The sequence below is a fragment of the Equus asinus genome, chromosome 4 (assembly GCF_041296235.1).
Source record: "Equus asinus isolate D_3611 breed Donkey chromosome 4, EquAss-T2T_v2, whole genome shotgun sequence".
Taxonomy (NCBI): Eukaryota; Metazoa; Chordata; class Mammalia; order Perissodactyla; family Equidae; genus Equus; species Equus asinus.
Genome location: NC_091793.1, coordinates 70315960 through 70331855, shown reverse-complemented (window position 1 = coordinate 70331855; position 15896 = coordinate 70315960). Strand labels below are relative to the sequence as shown.

Here is a 15896-nt window from a genome sequence, read left to right as displayed (position 1 = left end):
GAAAGGGGCAGGTGTAAGACCGCCGCCGCCGCCGCGGCCTCAGAGCCTGAGAAGTGACCGTCGCTCCACCAGGCGGAGTCTAGCCCTGGAAGCCATGTGTTCCAGGCAAAGCCCCCACTTCACCCCATGCATCAGAGTACCGGCACCCACTCCCTCGCTCGCAAACTCCCACATTCGCCTGGCCCCCGCCTTCGCTCGTGCCCACGCCGTCCTCCCACCGCGCTCACCGCGCTGCAGTCACCTCGGGAGCCTGAGCCCCTGGGTCGGTTGCCGGCGAGGGTGGGGCAACCGCGGCGGACCGCCCCCACCCACCCCGGCCCCGCCCTCCCCCTGAGTCCCGCCCCCACCCGCCCCGGCCACGCGCGCCTCCTGGGCCCCGCCCTCGGCCACGCCCCCAGCCCAGCCTCCCTCCTGGGCCCCTGGCCCCGCCCCAGCGAGGCCCCGCCCCTGGGCCGGCCAGGAGGATGTGAGCTCACTCCCGCCTCCCTGCCCCCGCCGCCGCTGCCAGGAAGCGTTCGCCGAGGTCGCGGCCCGCTCGCTTCCAACGGGCCGGCCAGGAAGTCAGCAGCGCGCCGGGCCCCGGGCCGGAGTCGCCCGCGCCGTCCCTCCCGGCGCCTCACGCAGGAGCTGCCTTTCAGATGGGTACGGAGTGAAGCCGGGCGGCGGGGCCAAGGCAGCGCCGGGCCCTCGGTCATCGCACCGCCCGGGCCCGCGGGCCGCTGGGAGAGCGCGGGCGCGCACGCCACGCCCACCGCGCGTCCTACCGGGCCACGTGACCACGCACTCACGTGTTCCGGCTTTTGGCGCCGCGGTCGGACCCTCCTCCGGGCCGCCCTCGGCCGCTGCCCAGCGAGAGTCGACATAGGCCGCAGGCCAGGCGCGGGAGGCGGCGGAGACGCGGCGATCGCCGAGTAGGGCCGAGCAGCAGGCCCGGGCGCGCGGGCAGCAGCCTCGCCATGAACCCCAGGGGCCTGTTCCAGGACTTCAACCCGAGTAAGTTTCTCATCTACGCCTGCCTGCTGCTCTTCTCGGTGCTGCTGCCCCTCCGCCTGGACGGCATCATCCAGTGGAGCTACTGGGCCGTCTTCGCCCCCATATGGCTGTGGAAGCTCCTGGTCATCGCCGGTGCATCGGTGGGCTCGGGCGTTTGGGCCCGAAACCCTCGCTACCGCGCCGAGGGGGAGGCGTGCGTGGAGTTCAAAGCTATGTTGATCGCCGTGGGCATTCACCTGCTGCTGCTCATGTTCGAAGTCCTGGTCTGCGACAGGGTGGAGAGGGGGACCCACTTCTGGCTGCTCGTCTTCATGCCACTCTTTTTCGTATCCCCCGTGTCCGTGGCCGCCTGCGTATGGGGCTTCCGACACGATAGATCGCTGGAGCTGGAGCTCTTGTGCTCTGTCAACATCCTGCAGTTCATCTTCATCGCCCTACGGCTGGACAGGATTATCCACTGGCCGTGGCTAGTGGTGTTCGTGCCTCTGTGGATCCTCATGTCGTTCCTTTGCCTGGTCGTCCTCTATTACATCGTCTGGTCCCTCCTGTTCTTGCGGTCCCTGGATGTGGTTGCCGAACAGCGAAGAACACACGTGACCATGGCCATCAGCTGGATAACGATTGTCGTGCCCTTGCTCACTTTTGAGGTTCTGCTGGTTCACAGATTGGATGGGCACAATACGTTCTCTTATATCTCCATATTTGTCCCCCTTTGGCTTTCATTAATAACGTTAATGGCCACGACATTTAGGCGAAAAGGGGGCAACCATTGGTGGTTTGGTATTCGCAAAGATTTCTGTCAGTTTCTGCTTGAAATTTTCCCATTTTTAAGAGAATATGGGAACATTTCATATGATCTACATCATGAAGATAGTGAAGATGCCGAAGAAACATCGGTTCCAGAAGTTCCTAAAATCGCTCCAATGTTTGGAAAGAAGGCCAGGGTAGTTATAACCCAGAGCCCTGGAAAATATGTTCCCCCACCTCCCAAGCTTAATATTGATATGCCAGATTAAACTTATTTCCTAGAGAGTGCCCACAAGAGGAATAGAAACCACACACACACACACTCCACCTTACTTCTGCCTCTGTTTGTCCATCCCAAATCTAGAACTAAAAACAGGCTCTAAACAGGATCATCTCACGCCTCCTTTGAAATTGACGCCTATCGGTAACTCATCAGCATGTGCTGTAGCCGTAGGCTATTTTCATATATGGCTGTGTGTGTGTGGTGCATGCGCATGTGTGCGAGAACTTGCTTTCCAGGTCGGTGCTTAAGGAGCTAGCTGGGAGCAGGAAGTTGGATTTGTTTTAGTAGGTCTTCAAATGGGATAACTGCACAGCTGGAGGTTTGTTAAGGAGCGCTATATATATCAAAAGTATTGTTTTAAAAAGTATTTTTATACACTGCTAGCCCAAAATTGTATTTCAGATTGTGCCTGTCGTGACATAATCAATAGCAAATGTAAAGAATTCTCTTTCCCACCACTTGTTTATAAACCTCATAGTTGTTATTTTTAGTGTTCCTACTGTTAAAATAGTTTTTCCTTGGGCTTTGTTGAGACTGGTCTTTAATAGCCTAATAGACGGATTTTCCTAATGCAGTGACTCCATGCATACATGGTATTTATGTGAATATTTTAGCAATGTGATATGTTATGTTGAATTCTAGTTCTGTGCAGTACAATGCATTATGTTAAAGTATTTTTTTAAGTTTGTATGTGAAGCTGTATGTTTCCCGCAGATGTCCTTAAAGATTGCTTCGAACCTTAATATGTACCTGGTGTGGGATGATACCAAAGTACTAGGCATGAATATAGGGATTGAAAATCTCAAGGATCTTAACATTCAGGTGTTAAATGACTCGGTCAGCACAGTTTTAAGGTCTCTCTTAGAAGAAGCAGCCACCATCCTTTGGGAACAGGTGACGTGCTCCAGCGTGGTGCCAGGCCATAAAGTGACACTGTTATTTAGCACCTTGAATTTTTCCCACACAGGTAACCGTCTCTTCGGGAACAACCAAAATAAGCAACAAGTGGTTGTCCATTTCTAAGAATCTTAGAACATTAGTTGGCCATAATATAAAGTATTACTTGTCATTGGAAAGTTCGAGAGAGTGGCTTTAACCAAAAATGGCCCACAGGATCAGGTATTCTTTTAAGGTCCAAACTTTTTGATGTGTCAGCAACAGAGAAATAATAGTTCAGGTTATTTTCTAAATAAGTACAATGTTTCTTTAGGTACTGGAGAGGACAAAAACCAGATCCTGGAAGAAGAACGTTCCTCTGCCTGAGAACAAATAAATATTTTCAAAAGGAGGTTAAAATGAAAAAGAAGATTGGTATTACTGGGGAGAACAGTGGAGGGAATCCATTTTTATTATTAGCAACTTAGTAGAAATGATCTCTCTTGGACTCCATATGAATTAAGTAAATAGTTTAATTTCCTTGGTGAGGGAGCGTGCCAGCAGCAGAATCCAGCCTTGGGCACCTGAAAGCCTAGGGGGGCTGCAGCTCAGTTTAAAGAGCCAGGACGAGCCAAATTCACACACACACACTGCCAGTTTACACCAGCCGTGAGCATGTGGGAAGCAGCCCTGAGCAGCAGTGGGTGTGACATTTATTTCTCAAAGAAGGATTCATTCATTGAGTCTCTCAGATATTTATTGAGGACCTACTCGGAGCCAGACATGGTGCTAGGAAGTGCGGTACATTAGAGAGCAACACAAATGTGGCCCCTGCCTGCACACACACAGTGGACAATTAAAAGTGCTCAGGACAGAGCCTACCTGGGGGAGGGAACAAGAGCAGGGTATGCAAAATGCCTGGAAGGAAGCTGCTGGCCTCAGGGTGACCTTCTCTGGGAACTTCAGGCCCCTCGGTTTTCAGGAGCCCGGTGCCCCGAGTTACCCCTCCACCCCCAAATAATATCTCAAAGACATTGACTTACGCTTGAGGAAGATGAGGAGTGGAGGCACAGGCTGCTGGAGGGGTTGAAGGGCGGGTTTCAGGGCAGCAGTGGGATCACCAGCCTCTCCTGGCTACATTTTCAGGCCAGGGGGCTGTGGGCACCTGGAACAATCCTAACCTGATGGGTCGCTCTCCACAGTCATCCAACCCATCTTATCTCCTCTGCCCCAAGGATTTGGAGAGCCAGTGTCTGAATGTGATTACAAGCTTTCTCACCCAGACAGGTCATCCGCTGTCAGACCTCTTTCCTGCCCCAAAACCATTAAGGAAAAACAGCAGGAATGACAGGTTGTAGAATGTGGTTTAGTCTGTAAAAGTTAATATAAGCTCAGCTGTGCCTTGGGATTTACCTAATTGCCATGCAACTCTGACTGTCCACAGTGTTTAGCGCGTGTCAAATTCTGTAACTAGTTTGTTCTATAAGATGATGTATTAGTTTTTGCTGCAAAGCAACCTCAAAAATCTCAGGGGCCTACAGTTACAAACTCGCGCTTTGGGGTCTGCAGGTTGGCTGCGGTGACTGTACTCCAGGCCGTGGATCTGATCGAGGTCTGCTCCACAGTGCGTTCCTTAGTCTCTTTTGGGTCCCAGGTGAAGGCATAGCAATCCCTAAGGCCCTTTCTTTCTCATGGCAGAAGCACAAGAGGCCAAACCAAACCCTGCAAGCACAAATAGAACCCCTGCTCATGTGTGACGTGTGAAATGTACCTGTTCTGTTGGCCAAAACACAAGGCCACGCCCGCCCTCAGTGGGGTGAGCCAGTACACCGCCAAGGCACAGTGACACAGTCTGCACGCATGCTGCAAGGTAGTTTTAAAGCCTGGAAAGGAATCTCAAAATTTGTGGTAGATCATGAATTTTTTCCCCTCTGCTTTACAAACATTCCATCATTTTTAAAAGTTAATTGTTTAATATTGTAGTAATAATTAGAAGGGAATCTGTTGGGGGAGGCCGGGGGTCTGGAGTGAGCTGGGGAAGAGTGTGTCTTGAGACGCATCTGTAAACTGAGGAGAGGCCGAGGAGGCTCCGCGTGGGACAGCTGTGTGACAGTGCCGTCCTCCAAGGCCTTCTCTGGGCGGCTCTGCAGGATGCTAGGAGAGGCCAAGCCTGGGCACAGGGAAACCAGCCAGGCAGGAGGAAGAAGCAGGGTCTAGATAGGCCTCGGCAGCACGCTAGATGAGGGAAGAAGCCGACCCTCCCAGCAAACGTGAGAAGGTGACATTCCTGGCTCAGTAAAGGGAACTTGGGGGATCCAGGGAGCTCGCAGACTGACGGGAAGGCTGACGTCAAGCTCAGCCAGCACATAGGGGTCAAGGGAAGTTGTGCTGCCAGAAACGCAAGCAAGTTCGTACCGCAGGGACCGTTTGGTGTGATGCTCCAGCTGGTTCCCCACCCCTGGCCACGTGACACTGCCACCAAAATAGAAAATGCTGCCAGTGTTGCCCCTGCTGCCATGAGTAATCCCTCAACTGTCTCTGCCAGGAGCTCAAGATTAGAGTACCAGAAGGGGGGATATGACTGGGCAAACCTCAAATATGCATCCTTCTGCGGCTTCCAGAACAGGAGAGGAGACTGTGTCTGCCTCCCTTAGCTCTAGCAGGAGGAAGTAGGACTCTGCTAAAACTCACTCAGTAGAGGATTTGCCCGCAAAGGAAGGGTGTTCGGATGCTGGGTTACCAAAGATAATGACAAAGTCACTACACCAAGTCCCTTGGCCATCTGAAGTACATTCTTCTTCCCACACTTACACTTCAGAAGTACTGCTTCCGTCCAGCATAATACAACCGGCCTCGCAACACAGGGTGGCTCCTCCCTTCCCGAAGGAGAGAGGAGATCATCCAAAGCTGCTTCATCGATCACTTCGTCCGACTCTTAGTTGAGGATATTTGGTGTCTCTTCCTCCTCTCGTTCTGTCATGGTTCACTCTGTACATTCTGGAATGTATGGATTAAAGGTCACCACCACAATGTGCCCCCAAAGTGTGGTCCAGGGGCCCCAGGCGTCCGCGAGGTCCTCCCTCCCCACCTGCACCTCTGGGGGAAGGCAATTCGCTTGTCATTCTCGAGTCGAGACTACATGCTGCAGCAGGTTGAACGCAGGAGCAGATGTGGGAAAGCAGCTGCCTTCTATGAAGCCAGACGTTTAGAGGTTTGCAAAATGCAAAAACAAGGCCACTCTTCTACTTCCAATTGTTTTTGTTTTGGAAAATACGGTTATTTTTCATTTAAAAAAAGTTAATATGTAATGGATTTATTGTTTTTAAATGAATTAATAAATATTTTTTAAAGTTATTGGCTTTAATTTCTACCATGGTAAGTGTTACTATAACTCACATAAACAAAGGCTTGCTGGGATCCTCAACAATTTTTAAGAGTGTTAAATGGATCCCGTGGACCCCTTTGGACTTTGAGGACCGCTGTCCTGTGTCAGTGGGCGAAAGAGGGAGGAAGGCAAATTACAACTGAGTGAAATATAGTAAAGTCCCTATGACACAGAAAGGAAGGAAAAATAGGTCCTCTCCCTTCTGTGACAGATAGCGGGATGGCCTCTCTCCTCTGCGACTGCACGTTCCCGTTATCCTCCGCTGGCACCTCCCTTATTTGGGTTATTTAACCCAGTGGGTCACTCACACCTTCATTCCTGGGGGCCCGAGCCCTTTGCTGGTCCTGCTGGCATCTTTCATTTAATTTCGGCTAGAGCTAGGAGGGGCCTAGGGAGCTCCTGCATCCTAGCCTTAAACCTCTTCATCTGGCAGCAACGCCATTGCCCCCCGACAGTCCATCAAAAGGGCAGCTGTGTTGGCTGGGGTGGTTGGTCCTGACCACCAGGAGGAAGTAGAGATGGACGGTCACTCCCCCAGAGCTCACAGGCCACCTTCTCTCTGTGTTTTCAGGATGTCCTGTTTGTTAAACAGATTACTGAGGGGCAGGGCAGGGGGAAGTGGGTTTTGAAACCTCTCTCCACCACAGCAGCTCAGAGCTCCCTGGCTCCCCTCTTGGCCCCTCTGCCTCTGCCCCCACCCTATGTGGCACGGCCCCTCCCCCAGGCTCTCTGGCTCCCCTCTTGGCCCCTCTGCCCCCACCCCATGTGACATACACACACACACACACACACACACACACCCAGGCCTGAGCCACAGCCAGACACCCGGGGGCCTCATGCTTCCTCCTGCAACGTGAGCAACACTCTGATGCAGAGTCTGGGGCCACGTGGTCCATCACATCTCTTGTCCCACCCCACATCCTCGCTGGTTCCCTCACAGCCCTGTCACAGGGGCCTGCCCTCCTGGACAGGTGCCTCTCCCCACCCCCACAAGTGTCACCAGCCCTCGTTCCTCTCCTCCACACCATGACCCTCCTCCTCTGTCCCCATGTCAGCATGAGCAACTCTAGAGCTGAAACATGCGTGGCTGAGGTCTCATCTCTCGTGGCCGCTCTGGCACTCTGACCTGGCCCTTCCAGGCTTTAAGCAAGGGCACTGAGTAGTATGGGAGGTTCAAAGACTCTCCCACCAGCCTGGGACTTTTCCGGGAAGCCAGTCCCCTCACACGCTGAGAACCAGCCACCAATGAGAACAATGGGCCCCCCTCCAGTCTGTGGCAATGGCCGCAGGCCAGTGCTGATATCCAGTCAGGGCTGCCCCTGACCACCCTGCCAGGCTGCCCTGCCACTCCCTCTGCCACCGCCCCCACCTCCCACTATCCAGCATGTTTAATGACAGGATTCCCTGTTTTCAGAGGAGGGACCCCTGCTGTCCTGGTCGTTAAATATTTTTAACATCACTGAAGGCCCTTTCTCTACTCAAGGGCTGACTTGCCCTTCTCTTGGTTCCAGCTCTGCTTAGCCTCACACTCCACCCTCGACCCCTGACTGGCTTTTGTCCCCTTGCATGAGCCACCGCAGCCTGGTCTCCTGGCTGACCCTGAGGACCAGGCCAGACTCTGCCCGAGCGCAGAAGTGCGTGCTGTGACCCACAGGGGCTCTAGAACAGCAGGTGCACCTTCAAGAGCTGGGCGATCAGGCCACGGCCGCCCAGCCCCAAGTCCCCGCCTCAGGAGGCCAAACAGGGTCAGAACATCCAGTCTGGGACAGTCCCTGATGGCCACCATCCTCCCAAGAGGCTTCAGGCAGAAGTCATGGATGGGGAGGTGGGGCCTTGCCTGGGATGTCCCCGAGGCCCTGCCAACCCAGAGACTCTGCTTGAGGACCCTTGGCAGGTGAGAAGGGGGCATTTCAGAGCAGGCCATATGGGCCATCCAATGCTCCACTGATGGCCTGGGCCAGCCCCAGGGGTCCGTGGGAGGGAAAGGCCCAGAAAGGGAGAAGGTGCTGGCCTCTCCCTCAGGAGGACAGCATGCCCCCACAGCACAAGGTCAAGTGACAGTCAGCTATGTGCCAAAAACATACTGTCTCAGTCAGCTCAGGCTGCCGTAACAAAATCCCATAGACTGGGGGACTTCAACAACACAAATTTATTCCTCACAGTTCTGGAGGCTGGAAGTCCAGGATTAGGGTGCCGGCATGGTCAGATTCTGGTGAGAGCTCTCCTCCTGGCTTACAGACGACCACCTTCTTGCTGTGTCCTCACATGGCAGGGAGAGAGGACACAAGCTCTCTGGTGTCTCTTCTTCCAAGGGTCTTAATCCCAACCTGGGGGCCCCACTCTCATGACTTCATCTAAACCTCATCACCTCCCAACGGCCTCATTTCCCAAAACTGTCACATTGAACGTAGGGCTTCAATTATGAATTTGGGGGGACACAATTCTGTCCATAGCATGCACTAAGCACAAAAGACCCGAAGGCAGGAGACCAAGCCTGACCTTCGCTCAACTCACATTCCCTGAGCTCCTACTGTGTACCGAGTGCGGTGGTGTGAGATAAGAGAAAATATATGTGTATTGCTCTCTGACCCCGGTTCCTGGCAGGAGCTCCTAAAACCCTTGTAAATTCCTAAGCGATAAGAGCACTGGGAGCGTCTCTTGTTCTAATGAGGTGATGCCGAGTGGGCTCCTGGATGGGGGCTGGTCACCAGAAAGACCAAGCCATGATGAGAAGCTTGGAATTTTCAGCCCACCTCTCATTCTCCGGAGAGCGGGGAGAGGTGGGAAACAGAGTTAATAATTGATCATGCCTAAGTGAAGAAGCCTCCATAAAACCCCATAGCACAGGGGTCAGAGAGCTTCCAGGCGGGTGAACACATCCACGCCAGGAGGGTGACGCACCCCAGCTCCACAGGGACAGCAGCTCCTGCACTCAGGACCCTCCCAGACCTCCCTATGCATCTCGTCATCGGGCTGTCCATCGTACCCTTGATCACACCATTTAGTAAACTGGGAAAGTGTTTCCCTGAGTTCTGTGAGCCACTTTAGCAAATTAACCAAACCCAAGGAGGGAAGTCGTGGGAACCTCTGATCTACTGCCAGCTGGTCAGAAGCACATGTGATTTGTGATTGGCGTCTGAAGTGGGGAGGGGCGCAGTCTTGTGGGGCTGAGCCCTTAGCTTGCGGGGTCTGATGCTATCTCCAGATAGTGGTATCAGAATTGAGTCGAATTGTAGGACACCCAGCTGGTGTCGCAGAGAATTGCTTGGTGTGAGGAAAAGCCTCCACACATTTGGTGACCAGAAGCGTCAGGAATGAAGTATCCTGTGTGAGGAGTGAAGGAGACTCAGAGGGAAGAAAGACACGGGTGGACTCAACTGAGGTTTTCCAATACAGGCGCGCTCACCACAAAGGAGACATGGCCACGGCCCTTGAGAAATTCCCAGGCACCCACAGGGCTCCTAGGCATGGGAGGTGATACAAACGCAGTGACATGGGTGCTGGGGGAGCGGGGAGGGACTCCCTTAAAGCCAGCAGGGCCTTGGGAGGGCTGCCCCGGGTAGGGGGTAAGGGGCAGTGCTTGAGCGTGAGTGGGGCCAGCCTGGTGCAGACACAGAGGTGTCCCAGCATGTGCTGGCCCAGGACCGTGGAGAAAGGAGGAGAGCTCAGTCAGGATGCCTGGGCGATAATTAATAGTGACTTAAGCAATAAGCACAGTGCCAGAAATACAGAGGCAGAGTGACCGGTGAGCAGGTCACAATGCATCAAGGAAGGCTGGCCTCCCACCCTCTCTCCTGCCGTTCCCATCCTCAACTGTTGCCGATATCTGCCCAAGGGTCCCCCAACACAGCCGCAGCTGTCACGTATGGATGAGGTGATGGGCAGCAGAGGGAAGCAGTGGTTCCCCTGCGTGTCTCTTTTTATCAGGGAGGAAAACCCTTCCCAGAATCTCCAGGGACTCTTCCTTCATCTGACACTTAGAAATCCCACAGACATGGCTCTCAGAACTCATCTCCACATCCTAGAGTCAAACACAAAATACAAGGGGTTCTGGGAAAAAGACCTCTGGTCAGGTGCTGGGGACCTGGCTGCCCCATAGGAGCCACGTGACCTGGGACAGGGCACTGACCTCTCTGAGCTTTGGGGGTCCACTTTGTAAGATCACCAAGGTCGTCACCACTGCGAGCAATGATGACCTGAGACACAGGCAGCCAGTCCGCCTCCCGCGTCCCTGAGTGGGGTTGGACTGCCCTGTGAGTTTCCCACGAAGCACCCCCACCCAGTCCCGGGGCAGCCCCTCCAGTCACACTGGCCCTCAGGCTGCAGCTGCTCTGGCAGTCCGCGTGCGTCAGAGCCCCCTGCACTTTGTGGGCTGGCCGTGGAATGGGCCGTGACCCAGGACGTGACCCTCACAGGCTTCCCCACACTCCCCGTCCCCCGGCGGGAGAGCAGCTGGCCCGCGCTTTGCTCATGTCCATACCCCGCTCTGCCCGGAGCCCAGCAGGCGATCAACACACTGTTCTGGAGTGAGAGAAGGAAACTTGGTGTGGGCCCTCACCTTGCCTCCCCAGGTGACTCACCAACAGACACACCCCCAAACCTTGGCTGCCAGGCCAAGGAACGGAGGCACAAGCCAGAGGCAGCTCACCCGGAACATAAGTGTGTTAGTTTCCTGTAGCAGCCATAACAAAGTACTCCAAACTGGGTGACTTAAAACAGAGATTTCTCCTCTCACACTTCTGGAGGCTGTGTCAAGAGGGCCATGCTTCCCCTGAAGGCTGCCGGGAAAGTCTTTCCTTGCCTCTGTCCTAACTTTGGTGGCTTCCAGCCACCCTTGGCATTCTCTGACTTCTAGCTGCGTCACTCCAAGCTCTGTCATTACCTGACCTCCTTCCTTGTGTGTCGACACAGGGCGGCCACTGAGAGTGGCAAAGGGAGGGCAAAGGTTCCGAGGCCATGGGAGGAGATGGGCAAAGGCCAGCCAGAGCCACCAACACATATGTGCCAGGCACAACCAGGGGACCTCACTGTGTGTTTGACCCTGGGGTTGGAGGGCGCATGGAGCTGCAGCAGGCATAGCTCTAGACCCCCAGGGCTTATTGCTTCAACCTCCAAGAGGCCAGCCAGAGGCTGAAAGTTCTGTTCCAGGCCCCAGCAGAAGAACAAAGTCTGGAGCCCTCTCAGCATGTCCTGGACCTCCCATCTCCCTGGACAGAGCAGCCTCTGCTGGAGGGACACAGACCCTTGCAGCCACAGGAAGCTGCAGTTGGGGCTGAGGCCTGGGCTGGCCCTCTGACCGCTGACCGCTGAGCCGGGCCTGGAGTCTGGCAGCCCACTCCTCCGGACTGCCCTGTCCACCTGTTGGCCGTGGCTGAGACCTCTCGGCCGCTCCAGCTGCCCCCAGATGTGGGTCCTGGTTGCCCTCCACCCCAAGGGCCAGTGCCCTGCCCTCCTTGTCTCTAGAGCAGACACAGGCAGTCACCCTGCAGGCCTAGTGCCTTCGCTTCTTAGCGGCCCTCTCATCCCAGTGGCGCCAAGAGGCCAGGGTTAGCAGAGTGCAGTGATGTGCCCAGGCAGTGCAGTGTGTGTGGGGACCTGGACCCGCCCCAGCAGTCCTTCCTACCCCCCTGTCCCCAAGGGGACCCACAGCAGGACTGTCCTCCTTGTCGTGGTGTGCCAGTTGAGCTCATGTCAAAGGCCTAGGAAGAGTGTAGGAAAGTGGTGGCCGGGGACCTGGCGGGGAGGAGAGGCTATGCCTGCCCAGACGAACAAGCCCAGGCAGGAAGTCCCTTGGGGTCAGCCAGCTGGCTCCTGCTGCCCCCTGTGACTTGTAGGGGCTGGACTGACTTCCTGTCACTCTAGCAAGTTCACCACCAGCCCTCCCCACTCCAGCCCGGGAGGCAGGCCAGTTCCTGGGGTAGAAGCTGAACAGCACTTTCAAGGAAGCCTCCTATGGACTCGAGTGACAAGAGTCCTCCCGGAGCCACTCAAGCCCCGTCCGTCCGCCCAGGTCCCTGTAATGGCCCGGGCATGAGCGGTGGAAAGGTGCATTAATCCCCATTTGATCCTTCAGTTCTGAGATTGAAGGCCTCTTTCCTCCCGGATCCCCAGGGGACAGCTCCCTTTCTGAAAAACCCACATTGACCAGAATCGCTTGTGTGATTTCTGACTTCCCCCAAAGTCGCTCTGGGAGGACGGGCACCCCTGCTTTGGAGAGATTGGCTATTCAGTGAAAATCCATGTCTTTTTCTCCATGAACTCAGGAAGGACGTGAAGTTTCTGCCTCCCCATTCTAACTGTGATTTTTCTGACTGCAGTGTGGATTTCTCAGTTTGGAGATTTTTAATATGATCTTGGAGTGATCCATTATTTTATCTTTTTCAGTTAATTTAGTGTGCCTTTGGTTTCTTTTTTCTTTTTCCAACAGGTTTCAAATAAGTATTTAGCTCAGCCACGTAGACTCATTTCTTTAAACCTGCTCTTGGCTCATCTTCTAGGAGGCCTCCACCGTAACATCCAGCCCCAGCTCCCCAGCTCCCCACTTTTCTTTCTGGGTCCTGAGTGTGCTCCTCACTCTTCCTTTCCGTCCTGTGGCTCCTTCTGCTCCCTGAAGATGGGAATTGTCCTCCAAAGCATCTTCTAGTCTTGTCTACTGTTCTTTCTTTCTACCGATTTTGAAAGCTGTTTTGGTTACAGCTACTTGAAATGGAATGCGTTTTCATCCATCTTCTCAATCTTTCTGGTAAGGCTAGCCATAAGCTCAATGAGTCTGAATACCTAGATTTTTCATCTTTCAGGTTTTTTCGAAAATTCTCTGTTCTAAACTCAACTAAAGGGTTGGAGTTTTTGAGCTCTTTATTTATTGTCTCCATTGTTTGTGTTTCCTTTAAAAAAAACCAAGAAGTTTATTATCTTACGTGGCTATAAATCCCAAGAGAGGACTGACTTCATAGTCATAGTTCACTGATTCATTGTTGCTGCCTTTGTGGTGGCTTCACCCTCAGCCTGGTCACAAGATGGCCACAGCAGTTCCAGAGGCCAGGTCCAGAGACATTAATTATGTTCACACTGTTGTGCAACCGTCAACACTATTTCCAAAACCCTGTCATCATCCCAAATAGAAACTCCGTAGCCATCAAGCAGTAACTCCACATTCCCTTCTCTCCCCAACTCCCTGGGAACCTTGATTCTACTTCCTGTCTCTATGAATTTGCCAATTCTAGATATTTCAGATAAGTGGGATCCGATAACATTTATCCGTTTGTGTCTAGCTTATTTCACTTAGCATGTTTTCAGGGTTCATGCATGTTGTAGCATATATCAGAATTCCACTTCTTTCTATGGCTAAATAATATTCCATTGTATGGTTACACCACATTTTGTTTATCCGTTCATTTGTTGATGGGCATTTGGGTCGGGTCCACCTTTTAGCTATTGTGAATAATGCTGCAATGAACGTTGGCACACAAGTATCTCTTCAAGTGCCTGTTTACAATTCTTTTGAGTATATAGGTGGGAGAGGAAGTGCTGGATTACATGGTGATTCTATTTTTAGCTTTTTGAGAAATTGCCAAACTATTTTCCACAGTGGCTGTACCATTTTACATTCCCACTAGCAATGTGTTAGGCTTCTAATGCTCCACATTCTTGTCAACACTTTATTTTTTTTATTATAGCCATCCTAGTAGATGGTATCGTATTGTGGTTTTGATTGCTTCCCTAATGATAAGGATATTGAATATCTTTTCATGTGCTTATTAGGCATTTGTATATTTTCTTTGCAGAAATGTCTATTCAAGTCTTTTGCCCATTTTTTAATTAGGTTATCTTTTTATGGTTAAATTTTAGTTTTTCATGCATTCTGGATATTAATCACTTATCAGCTATGTGATTTGCAAATATTTTTTCCCATTCTGTAGGGTGTCTCTTCCTTCTGTTAATAATGTCCTTTGATGTACAAAAGTTTTTAAATTTGATGAAGTTCAACTTCTCTATTTTTCTGTTGTTGCTCATGCTTTTAGAGTCATATCTAAAACTCCATTGCCAAATCCAAGGTCATGAAGATATATACCTAAGTTTTCTTTTAGGAGTTTTATGGTTTAGTTCTTATATTTAGGTCATTGATCCACTTTGAGTTAATTTTTGTGTATATTGTGAGGTAGAGATCCAACTTCATTCTTTTCCAGGTGGAAATGCACCTGTCCCAGCATCATTTATTTAAGACTGGCCCTTCCCCATTGAATGGTCTTGGCATCCTTGTCAAATATCAATTGGCCGTGATATATGGGTTGATTTCTAGACTCTCAGTTTTATTTTATTGATCTATATGTCTATCTTTATGCCAGCACCACACTGGTTTGATTACTGTAGCTTTGTCATAAGTTGTGAAATCGATGTGTGAATCCTACAACTTTGTCCTTCTTTTTCAAGATTTTTTTGGCTACACAAAGTCCCTTGTAATTTCTTGTGAATTTGAGGATCAGCTTTTCCATTTATGCAAAAAGAAGCTGTTGGAATTTTGTTGGAGATTGCATTGTAGGTCTCTTTGAGTAGTATTGACATTTTGACAATATTACGTCTCCCTGTCCCTGAACATATCTTTCCTCTTATTTAGGTCTTTTATATCTTCCAACAGTGTTTTTTAGTTTTCAGTGTAGAAATTTTTCATCTTCTTGCTTAAGTTTATTCCTAGGTATTTTATTCTTTTAGATGCTATTGTAAATGGAATTGTGTTGTTAATATCTTTTTTGGATTGCTTTTGCAAGTGTATAGAATCATAATGCATTTTTCTGTGTTGATCTTGTACCCTTCAATTTTGCTGAATTCATTTATTAGCTCTAGTAGCTTTCTTGTGAATACTGTGGGGTTTTCTATATGTTGTATTATGTCATCTGCAAATAGAGATGGTTTAACTTCTTCCAGTTTAATTTGGATACCTTCCACTTCTTTTTCTTTTCTAATTTCTCTGGCTAGAACTTCCAGTATGTTACTGCATGGCAGTAGTGAAATGAGCATCCTTCTCTTGTTCTTGATCTTAGGAGGAAATCTTTAAGACTTTTACCATGGAGTATGATGTTAGCTGTGGTTATTTTCTATATGGCCTTTATCATGTTGAGGAAATTCCTTTGTAGTTTTCTGAGTGTTTTTTTAATCATGGAAGGGTGTTGGATTTTGTCAAATGCTTTTTATGTCAATTGAGATGATCATGTGTTTTTTTTCTTTTATTCTATTAATGTGTTGAATTACACTGATTTTTTCGATATGGAACCATCCTTGCATTCCTGGGATAAAACCCACCTGCTCGTGGTGTATAATCCTTTTAACACGCTGTTGGATTCAGTTTGCTAGTACTTTGATATGATTTTTGCATCTATATTCATCAGGGATATTGGTTTGTAATTTTCTTTTCCTGTGATGTCTTTATCTAGTTTTGGTATCAGGGTAACATTGGCCTTGTAGAATAAGTTAGGAAGTGTCCCCTTGTCTTCTATATTTTGGAAGAGTTTGAGAAGGACTAGCATTAATTGTCCCTTAAATGTTTGATGGAATTCACCAGAGAAGCCATCTGGTCCTGGGCTTCTCTGTGTTGGGAGAGTTTTGGTTATTTATTCA

General features: G+C 50.9%; 1 protein-coding gene across 1 annotated transcript; it reads left to right on the top strand.

The window, feature by feature from the left end:
- The first annotated feature begins 442 nt into the window (after positions 1 to 442).
- Positions 443 to 6253, top strand: TMEM185B (transmembrane protein 185B). The gene has a single exon (XM_014858012.3). The coding sequence runs from the start codon at positions 957 to 959 to the stop codon at positions 2007 to 2009; it is 1053 nt and encodes a 350-aa protein (XP_014713498.1). The 5' UTR covers positions 443 to 956; the 3' UTR covers positions 2010 to 6253.
- Positions 6254 to 15896: the final 9643 nt, after the last annotated feature.